Raw genomic sequence first — 24,380 nt, 5'->3', positions numbered from 1 at the left:
TTTCCAGACACCACTCTTTCCTAGTTCTCCTCCTTGCCCAGGGTCAGATAATTAGTAAATGTCTGAAGCCACATCTGAACTCAGTTCTTCCCTATTATACAGGGCCAGTGCTCAATCCACTGCACCATCTACTGCCTGTATAACATAAGTAAACGAACGTTCTTTGTGAGTCCTCAGTAATTTTCAAGAATGTAAAGGGGTCCTGAGACCAAAGTCTGAGAACAGCTGGTGTAGGATGAAATACATCTTATTAAGAATCAGGAGACTTGGGCTCTAGACTTGTCGCTCCCACTGATGTGCCTTTGCCACCATAATCTTTCCACAGTCTGTCAAATAAGAAGGATACAATGGATGCTGCATAAAGTCTTTTTCAGTTCTGACAATCTCTAACCCTAAGTTCCTTTCAGTTCCTACATTCTATATTCTAAGTTGCTTTTTAGCTCCGACATTCTCTGATTCTCTGAAATTCTATGGAGGAATCCTGTTGGAACTTGAACCATATCTTTCTTGCACACAGAGGAATCAGCTAAGCAAATCAAAGATATACTAGCAGAGTGAAGACACAGTAGAATCCAAAATGTGATAGGAGGTAGAATTCCTTACCTCTGCTACTGAAAGCAAAGTGTCATTGCTTTCCCAGAGAAGTACATGGATGATACCTTTAAAATGACTGAAACCAAACAGAAGGAAGACAGCTAAAAAGACTTGTATTATACATATTAGTGCTTATCCCCACAAATTAAATAAAATCAAACTAATCAAATCCGTCCTCAGACACTTAACACAAAAACTAGCTGTGTGATCTTGGACAAGTCACTTAACCCCAACTGCCCTCCAAAAAAGCAAAAAAATAAAAAATAAAACCAAACTAATCAATTTTATGTACTTGATTGCTTCACCCTCCAGTAAGGGTTAAATAAATATTTTTGGGACTGAAATGAAAGCTGTCTTACTCAGCATGTTCAGGCTTCTCCCCAAACACCTGATACTTCCTGTCTTGTCGGTTTGGCCGAGAGTATCGTAGGACACTGAAAAGACACAGGCATTTCATCGAATTCAGAAAGGTGCCATTATTGGGAAAAAAACAAAAATGAAAAGAAAAACAACTGACTTCCCCCTTTGATGCATCAGCTGGGGAACTAGGAAGTTATTTTCTGTTCACATAATGATAGCTTACAACCAAATTTAGTACTGAAAATCCTAAATACCTCCTGTAGTTTCTAATTTGTTTAAATTTTCATCCCTGGCCTATTTTAAAAAGGGCCTGCATGTGGAATCAGCCCAAGATGAGACATAATGTTGGAAGTGATGAGGGATGGCTCCCTCTACCCCAGGTACCCCATCAGAAGGAACAACACTTGATACTTTTAGGCTTTGGAATTAATAAGCATGATGACGATATATGGACAATGAATTTGGAAGTAAGTTTTCAGGCAGATGAGGCCAAAAAAAAATGTGGGAGTTAGGGAGCAGGGGGAATATGATTGGTTACATCTGATATAAGAAAGCAGATGTTTTTATGTATGGAAATTTTTTTTTCTGGAAATAAAGCAAGCAAGACTTTATGCAGTAGGTTTCTGTAAAAGGACATAGAAGGAGTGAATGAACAATGCCATCAACCATATTTGTACAAAAGAAACAGAAACACTAATTAAAGTAACATTTCTTATATCAACTTTCTACAAAGGCAAAGGACAATAGAATTAATTATAATTCAATGCAAGAATTTCTACCAGGGATGTGAGGGTTTTTTGGTTTGTTTTAAAAATACCATGTATTGAAATCACAAGTCCAGAAGATAAACCATTCAGTAATAAGAAGAATAAATATGACCCTTCCTTTTGTGTCAGGCAGCAGTTTTCATGGCTGGTTAGCTCTGTTGGTTGAAATGTGTTGCTAATGATGCCATGATTGTGTAGGTCTAATATATTTACACATTTCATGATATATACATATATATATTTGTTTAAAACATTCATTAAAAAAATGAGTTACAGATTCACTCTCTACATCCCATACCTCTTCTACCCACTGAGAAGGCAACTAATATATCGATTGTACATGTGAAACCATGCAAAACATATTTCCATATTAACCATATTGAAAAAAAAGGCAAAAAAATAAATGAAGAGATAAAATTATACTTCAATTTTTATCTAGAATTCATTAATTCCTCTTTGGGGGTGGACAGCACTCTTTCATCATGAATTCTTTGGAATTGTCTTGGATCACTGTATTGCTGAGAAGAGCTAAGTCATTTATAATTGATCATCTTATACTATTGCTGTTACTGTGCATAATGCTCTCCTGGTTCTGTTCATTTCATTTTGCATCAGTTCATGTAAGTCTTCCTAGGTTTTTGTGAATAGATCCTGCTCATCATTTCTTATAGCACAATACAATAGTATTCCATCATAAAAATATACCACAACTTGTTCAGCCATTCTCCAATTGATGAATAGCCTCTCAATTTCTAATTCTTGGCCACCATAATAAGCGGTGCTATAAATATTTTTGCACATACGCATCTTTTTTCCTTTTCCTTTGCTGGGTTAAAGGGTATGCACAGTTCTTGGACATAGTTCCAAATTGCCATCCAGAATGGCTGGATAGTTCACAGCTCTATCAACAAAGTACTACTGTCCCAAACTAACTGTTCTTTTTAGATAAAGATAGCACAACACACCTACCATTAGTAGAACATGCCCTTAATTTGGCCAAGGTATCCACACACTATCAACCAGTCCCCCTTGTGACCAAGAGTATTCATTTGTCTGCCAGCTAAGTGTAGGAGTACAACTGATGTAAAGAAGTGAATGGGGGGATGGCTAGGTGGCGCAGTGAGTAGAGTGCTGGCCCTGGAGTCAGGAGGACCTGAGTTCAGATCGGACCTCAGACACAACACACACAAACAAAAAACCTAGCCATGTGACCTTGGGCAAGTTACTTAAACCCAATTGCCCTCCAAAAAGCAAAAAAAAAAAAAAGTGTATGGGGCATACAGGCCAGGAGTCAGCTAAATTCTCCCAACATTCCCCTCCAAACAACTTTGAAATAATAACTCATATCAAACTTTGGAACAACAGAATCAACAAAAGGCCAGAAAGAGATTTTTTTCCAACCTAAGACAACTTAGTAGTTATAGGAGAGGTTTGAGACATCAGGGTGGGCACAGGCTCAAACTTGGCAGAAGCACCAATGGTGGGGCTTTAGGATATCTGAGCCTAGAGACACAAGAGAGTCAGACAACTGGCCAGAAAGAGTTTGCAGGGGATCCTGTGCTGGCACTCACTTTGCTGTGCAGCTACCACTAATTGGCAACTCTATTGCCTATAAGCAGTTCTGAGTCACCATTCCAGGACAGAGAGAAGCATTATGATGAATCACAAGGGAGTAGGGACACAGATCACATTTCTAGGGCCAAGAGGAGTACTTGTGGCTACAGGGGACCAGGGTCCCTTCCTAGGTGAAGACCAGAAAATAGACCAAAAGAGCAGTTACCATACCTCTCCCAGGGTAACACCATCTTGGCAGCACTGAAAACTTGCAGACCCCCAAAACTAGTTCTAAAAGAGCAGCGCAAAAAAAGTCTGAAGCTTAGTACAGTGCCTCCCCACTAAGCACAGCCCAATTTTACATAAAGTTCAGTGTCAATAAATAGACTGGAAAATGCAAAAACCACAAAAAAGGAACTTGACCACAAAAAAACTACTACAGTGATAGGGAAGACCAAGACATAAACTTAGAAGACAAGAACAATGTGAAAACAACTATAAGCAAAGCCTCAAAGAGATAATTTAAAAGTTATTAGACTACTTGAAAGCCATGATAAAAAAAGGAACCTAGATATCATATCTCAAGAAATTATCAAGGAAAATTGCCCTAATATCTTAAATTAGGAGAGCAAAATAGAAAATGAATGAATACACCAAACATCTGATTGAGATCCCCAAATAAAAACTCCCTGGAATATTGTAGCCAAATTCCAGAGCATCTAGATCAAGGAGAAAATATTGCTAGTGGTCAAAAGGAACTATTCAAATATCATGGAGCCATAGTCAGGATTACAGCAGCTCCCATGTTAAAAGAGTGGAGGGCTTGGAATATGATATTCTGAGAGATAAAGGAGCTATAGGATTACAACCAAGAATAATTTACCCAGTGAAACTGAGTATAATCCTTCAGGGGGGAAAATAGACATTTAATTAACCAGAAGACTTCCAAGCCTTCCTGATAAAAAGACCAGAGCTGAATATGAAATGTGACATTCAAACTCAAATTTCAAGAGAAGCATTAAAAGGTAAACATGAAAAAGTATACATAATGGACTCAATAAAATCAAACTGTTCATATTCCCATATAGGAAAATGATACCTGTAACTCCTAAGAACTTTATCAGTATTAGGGCAGTTAGAAGGAACTGATAAAGACTGAGGACACACACATGAGTTAATTATGTTGGGATGATGTAAAAAATATATATAGGGGTAAGAAAGAAGGATACACTGGGAGAAGAAGTAAGAGAGAGGTAGAATGGAGAAAATTTTCTCACATAAAAGAGGCACACAAGGAAGAGCCTTTACGGTGGCAGAGAAAATGGTGGGGGGATGGGAAATGCTTGAATCTCACTCTCAGCAGAATTGGTTCAAAAAGGGAAGATTTATATATATGCACTCAGTTGTGTGTAGAAATCTATCTTACCCAAAAGGGAAATAGGAGGAGGAGACAAGAGATGGGGGGGGGGGGGTTTAAAAGGGAGGGCAGATTAAGGGAGGCAGAGATCAGAAGCAAAACAGATTTTTGAGGAGGGACAGAATAAAAAGAGAGAAAGATAAATAGAAGAAAATAGGATGGAGAGAAATAGACAGTAATCATAACAGTGAATGTGAATGGGATGAAAGAACTCATAAAACAGAAGTAGATAGCAGAATGGATTAGACACCAGAATTCAACAATATATTGTATACAAGAGACACACTTGAAACAGGCACACACAGAGTTAAAATAAAAGACTAATATAAATATTAAAATAAAAGGCTAAAATAAAAGAAAAGAATTATTATGGTGGGGTAGCAATCATGATCTTAAGACAAAGCAAAAGCAAAAATAGATCTAATTAAAAGAGATAATCAGGCAAACTATATTCTGCTAAAAGGTACAATGATAATGAAGTAATATAAAAAAAATTTACAGCAAATTTCTCTGATAAAGATCTCATTTCTCAAATATGTAAAGAATTAAGCCAAATTTATGAAAAAAAATAAGAGCCATTCCCCAATAGATAAATGGTCAGAGGATATGAGCAGGCAGTTTTCAGAAGAAATAAATAATATCTACATTCATATGAAAAAATGCTCCAAATCACTATTGATTAGACAGAGACAAAGTAGAACACCTCTGAGGTACCACTTCAGAACTATCAGAAATGACAAAAGCTGGAGGAGATAAAAGATGATAGGTAACATTAATGAATTGTTGGTGGAATAGTGAACTGGTCTAACCATTATGGAGAACAATCTGGAATTATGCCCAAAGGGCTACAGAACTGTGCATAAACATACCCTTTGATCCAGCAATACCACTACTAAGTCTACATCCCACAGATATAAAAAAAAGGTAAAAGGACCCATTTGTACAAAAATATTTATAGCAATTCTTTTTGTGGTGGCTAAAAATTGGAAACTGAAGGGATGTCCATCAAATGGCTAAACAGCTATAATAAATGATTGTGATGGAATATTATTGTGCTATAAGAAACGACAATGGGATGATTTCAGAAAAACCTGGAAAGACTTACACAAACTGATGCAAAGTGAACAGAACCAGGAGAACACTGTACACAGTAACCACAATATGTATGAAGAAGAATTGTGAACAACTTAGCTATTCTCATCCATATAATGATTCAAGACAACCCCAAAGGACTAATGATGAAGCAGACTATCCACCTCCAGAGAAAGAACTGATATTGTTAGAATACAGACTAAAACATGCTATTTTCACTTTCTTTCTTTCTTTCTTTTTGAGTCTTTTTGTATAAAATGGTTAACATGGAATTGTTTTACATGATTGCACATGTATAACTACATCTCATTGTTTATTGCCTTGGGGAGGGAGAAGGGAAAAAGGGTTCGAGGAAGGGAAAGAATTTGAAACTCAAAACTTAAAAAAATCATTAAATGTTTCAACATGTAATTAGGGGAAAATAAAATATTATATAGTTTTAAAAATAAAGAGAACAGTAACATTAATCTAAGACAGTGGTATCAAATTCAAAGAAATGGGGCTATTAGTTCATACTTAAGGATCCCTGCTGGTTACAAATCAACTTAGTTTTAAAATGCAATGTTATCTATATTTTATTGAATTTATTTTATTTTGTTTTTGCTTTTTGGAGGGCAATTGGGGTTAAGTGACTTGCCCAAAGTCACATGGCTAGTAATTATGTCAAGTGTCTGAGGTCAGATTTGAACTCAGGTCCTCCTGACTCCAGGGCCAGTGCTCTATTTACTATGCCACCTAGCCGCCCCTTGCTATTACATTTTAATCTGGTTCTGTGGCTAGTACCTCTGGTCTAAGGGATTTCACAGCAACATGATCAGAATGAATCTTGTGAGATTTGAATCTAAATTGCTTTGGGATTTTTTGACATTCAAACACCTGGAAAATATGCTAATGCCTTCCATTTCCTTGGGATAAGCTCATTCTTCCAAAATTAAATGTAAAAAAAAAAAGTGGGGCGGCTAGGTGGCGTAGTGAATAGAGCACCGGCCCTGGAGTCAGGAGGACCTGAGTTCAAATCCGACCTCAGATGCTTGACACACTTACTTAGCCATGTGACTTTGGGCAAGTCACTTAACCCCAATTGCCCTCCAAAAAGTAAAAAAAAAACAAAAAAGGAAAGAAAAAAGAACCTAAGTTAAAAAAAAAAAAGCATTCATTTTGAGAAGCAGAGTAGAATAATGAAGAGAAAGCTGACCTCAGGGTCAGGAAGACCTGGGATTAAGTCTCATCTCTGGCATATATTGGCTATGTGACTGTGGGCAAGTCACTTAACCTCTTAGTGTTCTAGGCAGCTATCCAAGACTGTTAAATTGTAGAGAATTTGCCGACCTATATTAGTGGAGTGGGTTTATAAAACTGAGAGTTCTTAATATCAATGAATTTATGGGTCTAATTCCTATCCTTAACACTTTCCCACCTTAAGTAATATTGCAGAAAGTCATAACTCTGATAATGGTACGACAAGGAAATATTCTGAAAATAGATTAGGCCTGGTGAAATCTTAAGATAATACTAATAACAGAAATCTATAGAGCATTTTAAAATTCCCAAAGTACTTTACACATTATTTCATTTAAGCCTCACAACAATATTGAGAAGTAGGTATTATATCTATAATTATAACCATTTTACTTGCAAAGGCACTGAGGCTCAGAAACATTAACGATTTGTCTATAGTCAAATGGCTAACAAGTGTCAGCGGCAAGACTCAAATCCAAGTTTTCAGAAGTCCAAGTCTAGCAACTCCTTCCACTGGGCCAGGTTGTGAGCAGCACGTACCCTCCCAATCTCCTTTAATTCAATCTATTTTGGTGGAAAACCCTATTAGGAGAATATTTTTGAACAGTGGCTAGTTTACAGTATTGCTAAAAGCAGAAAGATAAATGGACTGGACTGAAAAGTGAAATAAATAAAGGTCTCTGAAAGATAAGGAAAAAAAAAAAAGGTGGGATTAAAGCAGATGGCCAATGCTTCAGAGGAGAGGAATCTAAGAACCGGTAGAAACAGGGTAGGAAGAATGTGGTGAGGTGAAAGGAGGGTTGAAAGGAAGAAGGGGAGGGAAGTGAGGAAGGCAGGGTAGAAAGAGGGGTCAATTTTGTATTTCACAACTCCTACCTTAACTGTGAGAGACTACTGGCCGTAGATGTGACCTTCTTTAGTGTTGTAATGAGGCTTTCAGTTCGTCGTCTTGGACGTTTCCCTTTAGATGATAAAAAGAAAATAGCAAACCGCTTGGATAGTCCCCAGTTCTTTCACAAAAGCTGATGGCATCTTTCGGATTCCTGACATCCAATTTTTTATATCCTGAAGTTTATACACACCTTTAACCTTGGTACCATGCTCTCGATCACGCCTTGGCTCTGGGAGTCTGAAACCAAAAGGAAAAGCTCTGAGATTTCCTGAAAGAGGAACAGGTTTTGTTTAATTGCTTGTTTGCTTGTCTTTGGAAAGGGAGGTAAGGAGTTCAGTTCTGATTATGATGAGTTTAGAGGATTGGAAAGATATCCATGTTTCTAGTAGGTCACAGAAAACATTACCTGGAGGTAGGATCATTGGCATTGAAATAAAAGGTAGTTATGGAAGCAGATTTGCCCCCCAATTACCTTATACTTTCATATATTTACATAGGATCCTATCTTTATAGTTGAAGGGAACCTTAAGAGTTCACTGAGATCTACCCACTCATCTTAGAGATGAGAAAATCAGGTACAGAAGAGTTGTGTCATACAGCTAGTAAGTGTATGAGACAGGATCTGAACCCATGTCTCCATGATTTTAATTCCTGTGCCCTATGCACTGTACCATGATGTTTCTCCCAAAAGAATGCAAACTTCTTTAGGACATAGACCGTTTCATTCTTATCTTTGGGCCCCAGTGCTTAACCCATTAACCTGAAGGATCAAATAAAGAATTCTGTTTGACTTTTAAAGCACTTTATAACTAGTCTTTTTATGCCTTACATTCCTACTCCAGAATCTAGTGACATTGACCTCTTTGCTCTTTCCTGCTCTCCATTTCCTGACTCAGAGCATTTTTGCAGGCTGTCCCCCATGCCTGGAATTCTCTCCCTCATCTCTATCTTCTGGTCTCCCTAACTTCCTTCAAATCTCATCTAAAATCCCACCTTCTGCAAGATGTACCTTTCTCAGTCCTTCTTAATGCTAGTGCCTTTCTCCTGAGATTATCTTCAATTTATTCTGTATATATGTATATAAATGTATATATGTATACACATCTATAGTTTATACAATGTTGTCTGCATGTTATCTCTCCTGTTAGATTGTAACCTCTTCAAGAACAGGGAAAATTTTTTTGGCCTTTTTATGTATCCTCCAGCACTTAGAATAGTACCCATCACAGTATATACTTAATAATGTTTGTTGACTTGATTTGACATAGCACATACTTAAATGTTTGCTGATCCATCACCTGAATGACTGATAGATGAGATTTCTAAGGAAGAGAAAAAAGGGCCAAGGACAGGGACTTGAAGAAAAATCCTAAACTTGGGAGGTGGAAGGAACCAGAAAAAGAAACAAAGAAAGAGTAGAGGGGTAAAATGAGAATGTTGTGTTGAAGAAGGAAAAAAATATTAAGAAGGACTGGTCAAAAGAAGAGCCATTCCCCAACTGATAAATGATCAGAAGATATAGTCAGTTTTCAGATGAAGTGATTTAAGCTATCTGTAGCCATATGAAAAAAAAATTCTAACTCACTATTGATTGGAGAAACGCAAATTAAAATAATTCCGAAGTACTACTTCATACCTATTAGATTAGCTAATAGGATAGAAAAAGTAAATGACAAATGTTGGAGGGGATGTGGGGATAATGAGACATTAATGTACTGTTGTTGGATTTGTGAATTGATTAAACCATTCTATAGAGAAATTTGGAACTATGCCCAAAGGGCCATAAAACCATGCATACCCTTTGACATAGTAATACCATTACTAGGTCTGTATCCCAAAAGAGATTTAAAAAAAAGGAAAAGGACCTATATGGACAAAATTATTTATAGCAGCTCTTTTCTGGGAGTAAAGAATTAGAAATTGAGGGGATATACATCAATTGGGGAATGGCCGAACAAGTTGTGGTATGTAATTATGATGGAGTACTATTGTACTATAAGAAATGATGAGCAGGATGCTCTCAGAAAAAAACCTGGCAAGACTTACATGGACTGATGCAAAGTGAAATGTACTGGGTATAAAGTAACAACAATATTGTAAGATGATCATCTTTGAATGATTTAACTCTTCTCAGAAATACAATGATCCATGACAACTCTGAAGGACTTAGGATGAAAAATGCTATCCATTCCCAGGGAAAGAACTATGGTATCTGAATACAGATAGGATCATATCTTTTTTTTTTTTAACATACTTTATTTTTCTTGTTTTTGTCAATTTTTTTCACAACATGATTATTATGGATATTTTGCATGACTACACATATATAACCTATGTGGAATTGCTTGCCTTCTCAATGATGAGGGTGGAGAGGGAGGAAGAGAGAGAATTTGGAACTCAAAGTTTTTTTTAAAAAATGTTAAAAATTGTTTTTACATGTAACTAGGGAAAAAATGAGTACTAAATACATACAAAAAAAGAAGGGCTGGTCAACATTATCAACTGTAGCAGAGAGAAAAAGGAAAGGGAAGACAGAGGAGTGAGTGGTCACAAGAGAGTCTATCTTCTTAATATTCCCTTCAAAAAAGGCAATATAAATGACCCTGTTAAAAAAGTAGGATTAACAGAAACCTTAAAAAAAGGTTTTTTGTTGATTTTTCTTTTGGGAAAAGAGACAACCAAAGAAATAAGCAAACTATAGAATGTTCTAATTCAATCAATAAATATTATGGTTTAAAGGAAATTGAAGCCAAAGTGCCACAGGGAAAATATATTGATACAATACCATCAGTAGATCCCTAGAAACAAATCTTAAATTAGCACAAGGCACTTCAATATGGATAAGAAGCACGAGGGAAATAAAAGGATAATATTAATAAAATTATCATGAGATGAAATCAAGAAGGATGAAGATTAAATGATGAAACTTAACAGCTTAGAAATACACATGAAGAATATAAACAAAACAATGGGTTAAGTGAGAAACAATTGCTTTATTGGAGGACAGAATTGTAGAAACAGAACAAAAGTAAAACAAGTTTAAAAAGCTAGAAGATTTTGTGAAAACTTTACAAAAAAAAAACAAAGGACAAAGTTTACAATAACATGATCAGGCACCTTGAAAAATATAAAGCAATAGTCTCATAATGATTATGTTTCATGGGAGAAAAGAATTTCTCAGGAATATTGAAGACAAGGAACAAATTGTAGATAGATTCACGGGACATCAACAGAGATGAACCCTTGATTCAACTGACACAGACACATTACCACTAAGCTTTTAGTCTAAAATGACAAAGCAATAAATTTGTAATTAACCAAGAAGAAAATCTCAATGACATAGCTAGAATATGACCTACTGAATGTTAAAGAAAATAGGACTCACTGAAGGATGTTTTTTATCACGTCTACAGCCACATCATCAAGCATTGATCGCCCCATCCGACTGGGCTGAAAAAGCATATCTTTAAGCATTTCTGGCTTGTTGTCCTCTTCAGAAATGTCAACAGATACAAAGACAATGTTCTCCTTTTCTGTGCTTGCCCCAGATCCCTAGAAGAGAAGAGAGTTGGAGAAAGAAGAGAATCTCTTTCTTCTGTTTCCAGCATCAGTCATAGGCAGGTTAAGCAGACAGAAACCCTAAGAATCCTACCAATATTGTTCAGAATGCACGTTTTCACAGGCTGTTTCCCAAGCCTCATCTCCACCTCCTAATTTCCCTTCTGACTTCAAGTCTCTGATCAGATTTCCCCTTCCACATTAAGTAAGGCTTTCCGAACCCCCTTAATTGTCCTGCACATAACTTGCTTGTACTTAGTCTTTTGCATGCTGTCTCCCCCATTAGATTGTGAGCTCCTTGAGGGCAGGGACTGTCTTTTGCCTTTCTTTATATCCCAGTGTTTAGCACAGTGCCCAGTACACAGTAGGCACTTAATAAATGTTTGTTGATTGACTGATTTCAGCATCTCAAAGGATCTGAGAAAAAACTAGGTTCACAATGTTATTTTCAGGTTTGGCATTCATTTAGTTGATTCTCTTACATTTAAAAATTTTAACTCAGATTCTAATCTTTCCTCTTTCCCTTCTCTCCCCTCCCCCCATGGCAAATTAATACCTAGATCTAATAGATTGTGAGCTCCCTGAAAACCTGGGTCACAAAGGAATTCATGGACCACAGGAAGGATGCATAGTATAATGGGAAAGATGTTTTTAGACTCAGATGATGTGTTCATTTCCTTGCTCTACAACTTACTGAGTGACAACAGGCCAATAACTTAACCAGTTGGCAGCACAAAGGATAGAGTCAGGAAGACCTGAGTTCAAATATGACCTCAGACACACAGCTAGTAAGCTGTGTGATCCTGGGGCAAGTCACTCAACCTCTGTCTGCTTCAGTTTCCTCAATTGTGAAATGGGGACCCTACCTTGAAGGGATTGTGTAAGGATCAAACATTTGTAAAAAGCAAAACAAAACAAAACACTTAGCACAATGTTTGGCACATAGTAGGTGGCTATATAAATACTGATTCTTTCTCTCCCCCTACTTAGCCCCACATTCCCAATTCCACTGTTAGGCATATTCCAAGGAGGTCAATGACAAAAAAAGAAAAGCCCTATATAGACCAAAATATTTATAGCAATACTTTTTTTTGGAAGCAAAAAACCACAAACACAGTAGATGCTCATTGGTTGGGGAAGGGCTAAACTACTCATGGTAAATTAATGTAATGGCATATTACTGTGCTGTCAGCAAGGATGAATATAGAGAAGCATGGTAAAACTGATATGAACTGAAACAAAGTTAAGTAAGCAGAGCCAAGAAAACAATGCACAGGATGACAACAATGAAAACTGAACTGCAGAGTAATAAAAAGATGAATGCTGCAAAATCACAAATAGCAAGCTTGGCCCCAAAGGAGAGATTGGAAGACAGAGATGGGGGAGAGGTCCACGGGTGTGAGAACACTTCAAGTGGTGTCAGATTTTTTCCAATGTATTGGTCACTTTTGCTGGAGGGGGTGGTTTCCTCTCGTCCTCTTTTTTTTTCTTTTCTTCTTTTAAAAAGTTCTTTGTTGTAAGGGGAAGGGAGGGAAATGAGGGAAATTTAGATGATGACAAACAAAAGATGTCAACAGAAATTATTTTTAAAAAATTGACCTCTCTGAATCTCAAGATTTTTATTGGTAAAGGGAAGGGTTTGGATTAGATGACTTCTAAGGTCTCTTCCATCCGTCTTATTATCCTAAATACCATACAACTTTATATTGCCCACAGTACTTAGCATGGGTATAGCGCCCTTCATATGGCAGGTATTCAATAAATATTTATGAAATGAATGAGTGAATAAACATGTTCATCAAAACTATCTTCAAATATCTCTTCTTTTTTCTATATATTCTCTCCCCTCAGAGAGCTTATCTATGCTCATTACAATAACTCAAGATATGTATCTCCAGTCTTGAACTCTTGTCCTATTAGCAACTTCAACTCAACATTTTCAAATCTGGACCCATTAGTGAACCCTCTCAGCCCCTAGGACTTCACTAAGAATGTCCCTGGGACCAATTCAGATGGGAGAAACAGCAGAGCAGAAGATTAGAGGGCCGTTCAACCATAGATGCAGTTGCACTAGGACAGGAAAGGAGCCCAGAGAATTGGGAGGAGATTCTAGTCCTAGGGGAACTGGAACCATGATATAGTAGATTGGACTTGTAGCATACTGAATTTGGAATCAGGTTGACTTAGGTTCAAATCCTGACTCAGATACTTATTGTTAGCTGTGTATCCCTGGGCAAATCATTTAGCTTCTCTGTCCCTCAGTTTCTTCATCTGTAAAATAACATGATTGGATTTGACAGGTTCTAAGATCTTCCTAGCTCTAAATGTATGGGGACAATTTGCAAAGTCTTTTGCATAGATTACCTCACTGAAGCTTCTGTCCCATCTCATGAGCTAGGTACTCAGTGAAGTTGGTATTACAAAGAGCCAGCATGGTTTCATCAAGAACATGATACTAGGGACAGCTAGTTGGTACAGTGAATAGAGCACTGACCCTGGAATCAGGAGGACCTTAGTTCAAATTGGGCCTCAAACACTTAACACTTACTAGCCGTGTGACCTTGGGCAAATCACTTAACCCCAATTGCCCTGCCTCCCCCGCCCCCCCCTGCAAAAATAAAAATAAAAAACATGATACTGGACTAGTTTGATATATTTCTTGGACAGGATTATTAAATAGTAGATGATAGAAATGTAGTGGATTTTCCATAGATTTTAGCCAAACTTTAAGTAAAATATTTCATATTATTCTTAGAGAGAAGAAATGAATTAATCAGTGGTGTAAAACTCAAATAGAAATGAGGACTGTACATAAGGATCCCTGCAGGCCACATAGTGTCTTAGAAAACCACATATTAACATTATCTATTTTTATTTATTTTGTTAAATATTTCCCAATTGCATTTTAATCTAGTTTAGGAGTGTTGTAGCCAGATGTAGAAGCTATGTGTTTGACACTTCTGAATTACATGATAGTATAATCAGATACAGTCAAAACCAGTTGGATGACCAAACTCAAAAGAGTAGTTGTTAGTGGTTCAATGTTAATATGGCAAGAGATCTCCACTGGAATACCTAAGGATCTGTCCTTAACTTTATGTTGTGTGACATTGTTTTTGCTTTTTTTTTTTTGGAGGGGCAATTGGGGTTGACTTGCCCAATGTCACATAGCTATCGTGTTTCCCCGATAATAAGACACTGTCTTATTATATTTTTTGGACAGAAAAACAACAGAGGGCTTATTTTCAGGGGAGGGCTTATTTTAATGAACATTGACAGCAATTTTAATAAACAGGTAAATGTGAACAAAAAAATGTACCTTTATTCAATAATGAATTCAATAAAGAACAGGATGACACGCTCACTGCTGCAGCTCTGATTGGATGCAGCTCGGAGCGCGGCCTGCATTTCACGGGGGGGGGGATGGTGCATACAGAGGGTACCGTAATGTAGCGTGTAGCGCAGGGGATCACCTTCACTACAGTAGCAATCTCAATAGGGCTTATTTTCGGGGGAGGGCTTATTTTAGAGGAATCTTACACAGTAAGGGGAGGGCTTATTTTCGGGATAGGTCTTATTATCGGGGAAACATGGTAGTAAGTGTTAAGTGTCTGAGGCTAGATTTGAACTCAGGTCCTCCTGACTCCAGAGCCCATACTCTATTCACTGTGCCACCTAGTCACCCAAGTTAGTTTTTGTTTGTTTGTTTGCTTTTTTGGAGGGGGAAGGCAGGGCAATTGGGGTTAAGTGACTTGCCCAAGGTCACACAGCTAGTTTTTTGTGTTGTGTCTGAGGCTGGATTTGAACTCAGGTCCTCCTGACTCCAGGGTCAGTGCTCGATTCACTGAGCCACCTAGCTGCCCAGTTGTGTGACAGTGTTATAATTGATTTGGATAAAAGTATAGATGGCATGCTCATAAAGTCTGTATATGAAACAAATCTTGGAAGGATAGCTAACACATTGGATGATACTTAGAATCCAAAAGGATTTTGAGAGTATAGATCATTGGGCTAAATTGAATAAGATGAAATTCAGTATGAATGTAAAGGTAATAAAAATCTTATACTTGGGTACAAAAAAGTCACCTACACAAATAGATCTGGGTGTTTTAATGGACCATAAGGTCAATATTAATCAGCAGTGTGATGAGGCAGTCAAAAAAGCTAATTCAGTATTGTGCAGGATTGAAAAAAGCTTTAGGTTCTAAGAAGAGATGTGAAAGTCTCACTGAACTTTGCCCTCAAGAGAACTCATCTGGAGTATTGTTTTTAGTTCTGGGCACCAAGGTTTAAGGAAGATATTAATAAACTGGAGAGCGTCTGGAGAAGGGCAATCAGGACAATAAAGAGCCTTGAGTCCATGTCACATGAGGACTAGTTGAAGGAACTGGGCATGCTTACCTTGAGGAAAAGGTTAATGGGGACATGATAACTATCTTTGAGGCCTTGAAAAGCTGGCATATGGATATTCGCCCTAGAGAGCAGGGATAGACCAAAAGTAATGGATACAAGTTGCAAAGAGACTGATTTAGGCCTGACATCAGGAAAATCTTCCTAAACATTAAGTTGTCCAAAAGGAGCACGGGCTTCATCAAGAGATGCTGTGATCAGCCTCCTTGGACACTTTCCAGCAGAAGTTGGAGGATTACTTCTTGGGCACGTCATACTGAGATAGCCACTTGGGTCCTTTTCTACTCTCAGACTCTATAATACCAAAGGCATCATTATCTCTATTTTAGTGATGAGGAAACTGAGTTTGAGGGAAGTTCAATGACTTGCCCAAAGCTAGGGACTGCCAGAGGTGGGATTTGAATCTTGAACTCCCTAGTCTAGTAGCTCTTCTACTGTCCCACACTGCTTCTCAGGGTACTTATCTATAATGGACACTCTTCTCTTCAGATTCTGTTGCCAGCAGGTTAAGTTTTCAGCCACACAGTTCTAATAATTTCATTGCCCTACTGGAAAACCAAAGGTAGCTCCTCATTTTCTGGCAAATAAAATTTAAATGCTTTGGCCTGGATTTTAGGACATCTTGAAGCCAGGGATCATTTCTTTTATCCCCTATGATGTTCAGCATGGTGTGACAGATAGATAGATAGATAGAGATATGGATAACTATATATATATATACATTATATAGATATAGATATGTATATTAGGCATTCAAAAAATATTCATAGAATGAGTGAATTAACAAAAGAAATAAGTTTCCTAGTAAAAATTCAGGCAGTCTGTAACGTGTAATTTAATATATAACTAAGTGAATTGGATTTTTATCTGATCATTTGCCTACAAACTTTATCTTTCCAAGTGGATTATAAATTTTTTAGGGGTAGGGAATTTTGTCATATTTTTCTTCCAGCCTTTTCTGTGCTAGGCATATATAATAGGCATTTAATACATGCTTTTAAATTATTTATTTAAAATGCTACAACAGGTTGTACAAAGAAAACTACACTAACATATTGTTGATAGAGTGGCGAATTGACCCAACAATTCCAGAAAACAATCTGGAATTGTGTGAAGAGAGTTCTTAATAGTGTTACCATTTCACCTGGAGATATCATTGCCAGGCATATATCTCAAGGGGGTCAATGACAAAAATAACACTCTCAGTCATATGCACCAAAAATTTTGCATGAGCATTTTTTGTAATATCAAAGAACTAGAAACAAAGTACATACCCATTGATTAGGAAATGACTAAACAAGTTGTGGTACTTTAACGTACTGGAATATTACTATGAAAAATATCAAAAATGATGAATATAGAGAAACATAAGACAACCTGTGAATTCCTGCAAAGTGAAGTAACTGGAATCAAGAAAACAATACACACAATGGGAACAGCAATAGAATAATAACCAACAAAAAACTAAAATTTAATGCTATGAAAATAAAATGATCAAGCCTGGTCCCACAAGGAAAATGAGAAGGTAGGTTCGCCTCTCTTGACTTCTTTGCAAAGGTAGGGGACTATGAAGATGGAACACTGCATAAACTATCACATGTTTTTGGTATGTTTCTTAATTTTGCTGAAAAATTTCCACCCCCTCTTTTTATTCTTTGATATTGGGGGGGGGACTCTGATATATTGAGAAATACAGATTATGGGGGAAAAGATATCAATAAAAATTTTATTTTTAGAAAACCCTAATAAAGGAGATATATTCAAAATGATGCCAGCAAAATTTGTTACCTGTTTACCTCTAGCATATCAAAAGATACCATCCAGATGTTTTTAATCTGCCTTATTGTTTCACTACCAATACGGAGTAGATACTTGGATACTGGACCCCACCCGAAATCAAAAGAAGATATTTTCATTCTTTTTCAAGACTCATGTCCCTCCTGTCTCTCCTAGACTTTCTCCAGGATGCCCCAGATACCTCGTCACCCTGCAGGCTTATCCGTTACCCTGGATTCTACTCATTAGAAGTACCCTCTGTCCTTGTCCTTCCCCTCTGATTGGCTCATTCCTAGAACCTTCAGTTTAAGGAGGAAGCCCAGGTCATTCATATCTTCAATACTCTCCAGGTTTCCTTCCTGACTTTTTGGACTTTCTCTGTCATTGCCTCATCCCATTTAACTCCTTTTGCTCCCTTTTATGTATTTTCTTCCCCCATTAGAGTATAAACTCTGTGAGCCCAGGGACTGTCTTTCTACTTGTATTTATATTTCTAGTGCCTAGAACAGTGCCTGGTACATAGTAAGTCCTTAATAAATGCTTGTTGACTACCTAATAGATCATGCAAGATTTATTTAATCCTATAGTATCTTTTAGGGAAAATAGGTAATTTACTCCCCAATGAAAGAGATACCTCCCACAGCACCCAGAGTTGAAAGACATAGAAGTGCTAAGTCACATCTTTCCTAGGAAAAGAGATATAATTATTACCTGGTTATCCAAATGGCAATTGAGATACTGAATCCTTTGGGTTAGTTTTTCTACCACCTGTCTGGAAAAGCCATATAAGTCTTCTGCAGTCACAGTCTAATGACATGGGAGGATGAAAATAAGTTGAGAGATTGAAAAAAAAATTAGTTTTTATTAAAACTGTATAGGAATAAATGTTTAACTTTGTTTAGCAGTTTGAAGATATTTGGGTTCTACATGTCTCCTTTAAGAAGTCAGGTGGGAAAGTGAGTGCTTGTTCACCTGGAGAGAAGGGGCCTTGACCAAGTATGTTAGGAACAGCTGGTGTCAGAAGTTATATTACACAATATAAATCCTTTTAAAAAGTCAGTTTGGAGCTACTTAATGGAGGGAGATGAGAGGAAAGCCTGGAGGGGAATAGTTGGGTCCACATATGCAACTGCTCTACACATATCTCTTCTGACAGTTCTGAGCCTATTCAGAGAGCACAGCAGAGAAAGGACAGAAAGATGGCCCGAGTTAGGAATCTTCCATGTTCAAAGTGAGTTGAAGAGATATAAAATAATTAGCAAGTATGTTTGAAATGGTAACTGGGCATGTGACGCAGTGAATGAGGTTAAACATTATGGAAAAAAAAAAACCTTGGGGCAGCCTGTATATGAGAGAAAGAAAAACAAACAAATAAATATTAAGAGAATGGGAGCACTGGCAATTCAATTAATGATAAGGGACTTGAACCGTTTTTAAAAGCATCTGTTTCTCTTAATTTTTGCTTGTGAGGTATTTCACAGTTGTAAGAAGAAAATAGAAGAAACCAAGAAAATGTTATTTTCTAAATTAACTGATAGTATTTTCTTGTAAAAAGCAAGGCAATGCACTGTATGATATATCTGCTTCTTTCAGTTAAAAATCGCCTACAGTAAACAGAGGTTCAAAGGGCTTCGAACAAATGACCCAAAACAAATCCCACATAGGATTTTCTTTGTAACCTCAAACCATTCTAAAATGGTAGAAATGTGTAGGTGTATTTTTATATCCTCCTGGGACTTGTGTCTCCTCTGTCAATATCTGCTCTGAAAAAAACCAAATCTTATTGGGACTAGTTGTTGCAAAGCAGAAGATGGCAATGGGTAGTGTTCAACACGCTGCCTTCTGGCATTCCTTCCTTATAACTCAGATCATTTAGTGCCACATTAGAGAAATTACAGCAAAACCAAATTTGCAAAACAAAACAAAAAAAATAAAAACCAAACCAACAAAATGAAACAAAACAACACAGCAGTTGGCTGGAAGTTTAATGGAAATATAGCATCACCCACAGCTCAGATTCACAGCTTTGGACTCACATTGACTAGGTTTTGACTCAGGGTCTTTTCATGTAAATCTCTTTGATCTGTGTCCTCACTCTCAGGGTTTACCCTGAGAACATCCAAATTTGACTCATGTCTCAGTATCCAGAAAAAACGGCCTGGGTAAGCATTCATGTCAATGAAACAGCTAATATGAGGCAGGTTTTATTTCATGTAACAGATAATACAAAGGGACTCTTAAGCCCATAAGTGGTCATGTCAATTCTCCTTTACAGATAGTCCTTCACCTATCCTGGGAGCCTAAACAATCCTCTAGACTTTACTACTTTTGTAGTTGGAAATTTCATCTCCCCTTTCCTTCCTCCTCCACTTACTATAAAGGGAAAGAAGCCAATACTTCCAGAATATTCTAGTCCTAGGCCCTCCTTAGGACAAAGATTATTCATTATATTTAAACTAGTGGTGTGATTTTTTTTTTTAATGACAGAGATGAAGTTGAAGCCACAAATTCATTTGATTTCACATTTCAAAAGGGGTACCACGAAGGCAAGGACCCCATAATTTCTTTCCTAGGGAGGGCATTTCCCTCTATTTTCTACTGATTTCAAGAAAAAAAAGTTAAGTCCAAGATGAGACTCAGAATCTTATGAGCCAGGGCTGAGACTTACCATATTCTAGACAAAGATATGTCAAGTATCCTCCTTAGAATTATGTGGCTATCAGTAGGCACCTCTCAGATTCACAACCTGGTAGGCACAGGATATAGGACTGGGCACTTACGTTTTGGTCCATAAATTCTTGACCACAAATATTTATCTTGTGGCGAAGTTCTTGCAGAGCATTATTTAGTGTCTCGGTTTGAAAATTAGATTTGGACACCTGGAAAAGAAGAGGGTTAGACTTTGTTTAGAAGGATAATCTGGAGCTAAGAAGACTACATTGAAATACATTTTTTGGTAAATGAATTGACATGTGGGGAAAAAAAGGCTATTACTCTACACTTGGCATAAGTCTCAAATTCAAGTTCAAAATGATGTTCAAATTTAACAAGTAAAAAACTGGTACATTCAACTATGAGACAAAGAAAAGCATGAAGAATCTTCTTATACTTAACATCATTTAGTGATATCATATAAAAGCTAAATTATTCCTCATTAATTAGTACCTTGGGGAAACAATGAAAAGCATTTTTTGAATTAAAAAAATTAAAATGATGTTTCCTTTTGAATATATGTGTGTTCTATTGGAGTCCACACAGTGTGGTATGGTGGACACAGAGCTGGTTTAGGAATCAGTAGACCTGAGTTCAAGTTTTGCCATTGTACTTGGCTGTGTTACTTTGGGCAAGTTACTTAACTTCTATTAGACCTGAGTAAGTTACTTAACAGGTCCTTGGCAATTCTCTAAGACTTTAGTTGAAGAATCATTACTGATCTGCATTGTTAAAAAGGTTTTCCTCAAATAGGAATTCTGTACACCAATGAAATCACAGGTCCAGATAAGACCAAAAGAACCTTGTTAATTTTTGTCTTCATTTAAAAATTTTAAAATGTATATATCTTCATTTAAAATTAGTATGCCTATGGGGAATCACAAGCTCAAAGGACTACTCAGGTGCCAAAACAATATCAGGTAATGGGTGCTAGTCTAGGAATCACAAGAGCTGGGATCTAGTCCAGGTTCTGCCACTAAATAAGTGTGTCATCCTGGGTAAGCCACTTCATTCATAGGAGTCCCAGCTTACCATTTGTAAAATGAAGGCATTGAACCAGAGTTGGAGGTTAGAGCTGGACTGGGTTGTGGTGGGAGCTGCCACATGTAATATTCTACAAGGGATAACCAAGGGAGATTGTGACTGTCGTATACATTAAAAGGGATAACTCAATATTTATCAAACAAATAAAATTTGTGTGTTCTACCGACCATATCTAGACACCATACATGTCCCAAATATACTGACTTTCACAAGTGAATATAATATTAACAGCTAGCTGTTGGGGGCGGCTAGGTGGCGCAGTGAATAGAACACCCACCCTGGAGTCAGGAGGACCTGAGTTCAAAGCCTCAGACACTTAACACACAAACTAGCCCTGTGACCTTAGACAAGTCACTTAATCCCAATTGCCCTCCAAAAAAGCAAAAAAAAAAAAAAATTTTAAATTAACAGCTAGCTGTAAGGGAAACTTTGTGTTGCTTTTCTAATGATGATGATGGATTTGTGCCAACCCATTACTGTTTACTGACAGTCCCTGTTCAAATGCACCAATCATTTACATTCTGCCATTATTCTAATGTAAATGTAATCTCTGCTAGGTTTTAAAATTTAAGGGTATATGATTGGTTTGTTTTAAATTCAGGCAGAAAATTCAAATCATTTTCTTCCCTAATACAGCCAGTACAATGGCAAAACTTGAACTCAGGTCTACTGATTCCAAAACCAATTAGGTGTCTACCATACCACACTGTGTGGACTCCAATAGAACACACATATACTCAAAAGGAAACATCATTTTAATTTTTTAAATTCAAAAAATGCTTTTCATTGTTTCCCCAAGGTACTAATTAATGAGGAATAATTTAGCTTTTATATGATATCACTAAATGATGTTAAGTTTAAGAAGATTCTTCATGCTTTTCTTTGTCCCATAGTTGAATGTGCCAGTTTTTTAGCTGTTAATGTCAGACAATGTCAGACATTGGCCATAGGGAGATAGTTGGTTGGGCTGATCTGTGACCATCAAGGGATCTCAAGTTTACCTCTACCTTTGGAAACTGAACTTAGATGCTCACAAGCACCTTGTTCTAGTCAAGTAACCTGATAAGCCACAGACAAAGCAAATTCATTCTATGTGCTTCATGCCAATCATTGGTTGCTCTTGAAGGTAGCTACTGAAAATGTCCCCTCTCCCTTCCATTTTTTTCCCCAGGTTTGAGTCTTCACAAAGTAGAAAAAGAAGAAGATGGCACCAGAGCCATGAGTCTAGGTAGGCACAAGGTTGGTCATGGCTAGCACAACCCCAAATTGCTGGTAGAGTAAGTCACTCATTTGTGAAATTCCTCAAAGGGTCTCACATTCCCTTCCTTCCCAATATTACCCACTTTTCTCCATGGCTGGCCAGAAATCCCTAAGATAAAATAAATGGTATCCACCCATCAGTAAAATAAATAAGAAATTCTACCTCTGCCTTGATATTCACTTGCAGATTTGTCAAGAATCGCTGGATTTTCTCTATAAAAATGAGATCCACTGATAGATTATGGAATTTACTTTCAAATTTGTTGATAATCTCATTTGCCTATAAAAAAAAAGATAAAAAGTAGAGAGTATAGGCCTAATTCTAATTTTTCCAAACATAAGAAACATCTAGGGAAGAAAATGATTTGAATTTTCTGCCTGAATTTAAAACAAACCAATCATATACCCTTAAATTTTAAAACCTAGCAGAGATTACATTTACATTAGAATAATGGCAGAATGTAAATGATTGGTGCATTTGAACTCCCACTTGTTGAGAAAAATGTGCTCACCTGCTCTAGGTATTCACTCTCCATTTTCTCCATTTTCATCATGACAAAATTCTCAACAAATTCAATGCGTATGGATTCCTTTTCTAGTCGACTACAAAATGCAGTCAATTCATCAGGGGAGAAGTTCCCTCCCTCTGAAAACAGTCTGAAAGTAAGTTAGAATAAAAGCCATTGACTCAGAACATCTCCCTCTTCTTGAATTTTCTAGTTATCAGATATAAGGGCTAGAGTCAAGGAAAATGCCTGTAGGGTGCCATATCTGGAGAGAAAGGATAGAGATGGAATCTTCATTTTCGCTGGCAAATAACATCTGGTTCCCAGGTGAGGCACCTCCCCTACCAAGGCAAATTGTACCTTCCCTGTAATTTATCCCCTTAGAACAAAATGGCTGGGGAGAGAGGGGAGTCCCACAACTCCAAGGGCAAATCTGGCCTACCACATGATTTTGTACAGTGAGCTAAGAATAGTTTTTGTTTTGTTTTGTTTTCATTTTTAACACAATTTTATTGGATTTAAAAATTCCATAGTTGGTTTTGGTTTACACACTGTTGGCACTCAGGCTGTAGTTCGCAGGCCCTTCCTTGCCTTGAGAGTTAATGATTTGTCCAGGACCACATAGTCAGTACCCGTAGTTTCCTGGCTCTGAAGGCCACCTCTTTACCTACTACTCCCCATTTCAGCTCCAGGTATTTTCTCTGATTGTCTTTCCTCCATGCCTGGAATGCTCATCTTTCTCATTGTTGCCTCCTGGCTTTCCTGGCCTCCTTCAAGTCCAAGATTTTAGAATCCCCTCTTCTGCAGGAAATCTTTCCTGATCTCCCTTACTTCTAGTGCCCTGTTGATTATTTCCAATTTATCCTCTAATTAGCTTGATTGTACACAGATAATTGCATCTTGTCTGCACCACTAGACTGGAATCTCCTTGAGAGCAGGGACTGATTTTTACCTTTGTTTGTGTCCCCAGGGCTTAGCACAGTGCCTGGCACAAGTAGATGCTTCATAAATAGTTATTATTGACTGAGTGACTATACCACACTTTTATCTGTAGAGGGAGAAACTAATGCTTACTTTAATATATCTAGTCTATGTATATGTAAAGATGGGGGTAGGGAGAGGGAAGAGGGAGAAAGAAAGGGGGAGAGAGAAAGAGAGAGAGGGAGAGAGAGAGAGAGAGAGAGAGAGAGAGAGAGAGA

At 37.3% G+C, this 24,380-nt stretch overlaps 1 protein-coding gene across 1 annotated transcript in view; it reads right to left on the bottom strand.

Moving 5' to 3' along the window:
* The window catches only part of CCDC180 (coiled-coil domain containing 180), a 119,362-nt gene that overhangs the window by 28,575 nt on the left and 66,407 nt on the right, over positions 1-24,380 (bottom strand). Inside the window, exons 23-31 of the mRNA XM_069069269.1 lie at positions 23,188-23,332; positions 22,839-22,955; positions 20,440-20,538; positions 18,371-18,466; positions 11,301-11,467; positions 8,106-8,152; positions 7,900-7,984; positions 954-1,028; positions 604-670 (exon numbers count right to left, since the gene is read on the bottom strand). Of these exons, the coding sequence (XP_068925370.1) occupies positions 604-670; positions 954-1,028; positions 7,900-7,984; positions 8,106-8,152; positions 11,301-11,467; positions 18,371-18,466; positions 20,440-20,538; positions 22,839-22,955; positions 23,188-23,332 (898 nt within the window). The remainder of the gene's footprint in view (positions 1-603; positions 671-953; positions 1,029-7,899; positions 7,985-8,105; positions 8,153-11,300; positions 11,468-18,370; positions 18,467-20,439; positions 20,539-22,838; positions 22,956-23,187; positions 23,333-24,380) is intronic.

Source organism: Petaurus breviceps, unplaced genomic scaffold, assembly GCF_028583685.1.
Source record: "Petaurus breviceps papuanus isolate PSGF00001 unplaced genomic scaffold, PetGlider_PUasm1.0 90779, whole genome shotgun sequence".
In the NCBI taxonomy this organism is placed as follows: domain Eukaryota; kingdom Metazoa; phylum Chordata; class Mammalia; order Diprotodontia; family Petauridae; genus Petaurus; species Petaurus breviceps.
Note: the sequence above shows the minus strand (reverse complement) of the source record. Positions and strands in the feature narration are given on the sequence as shown.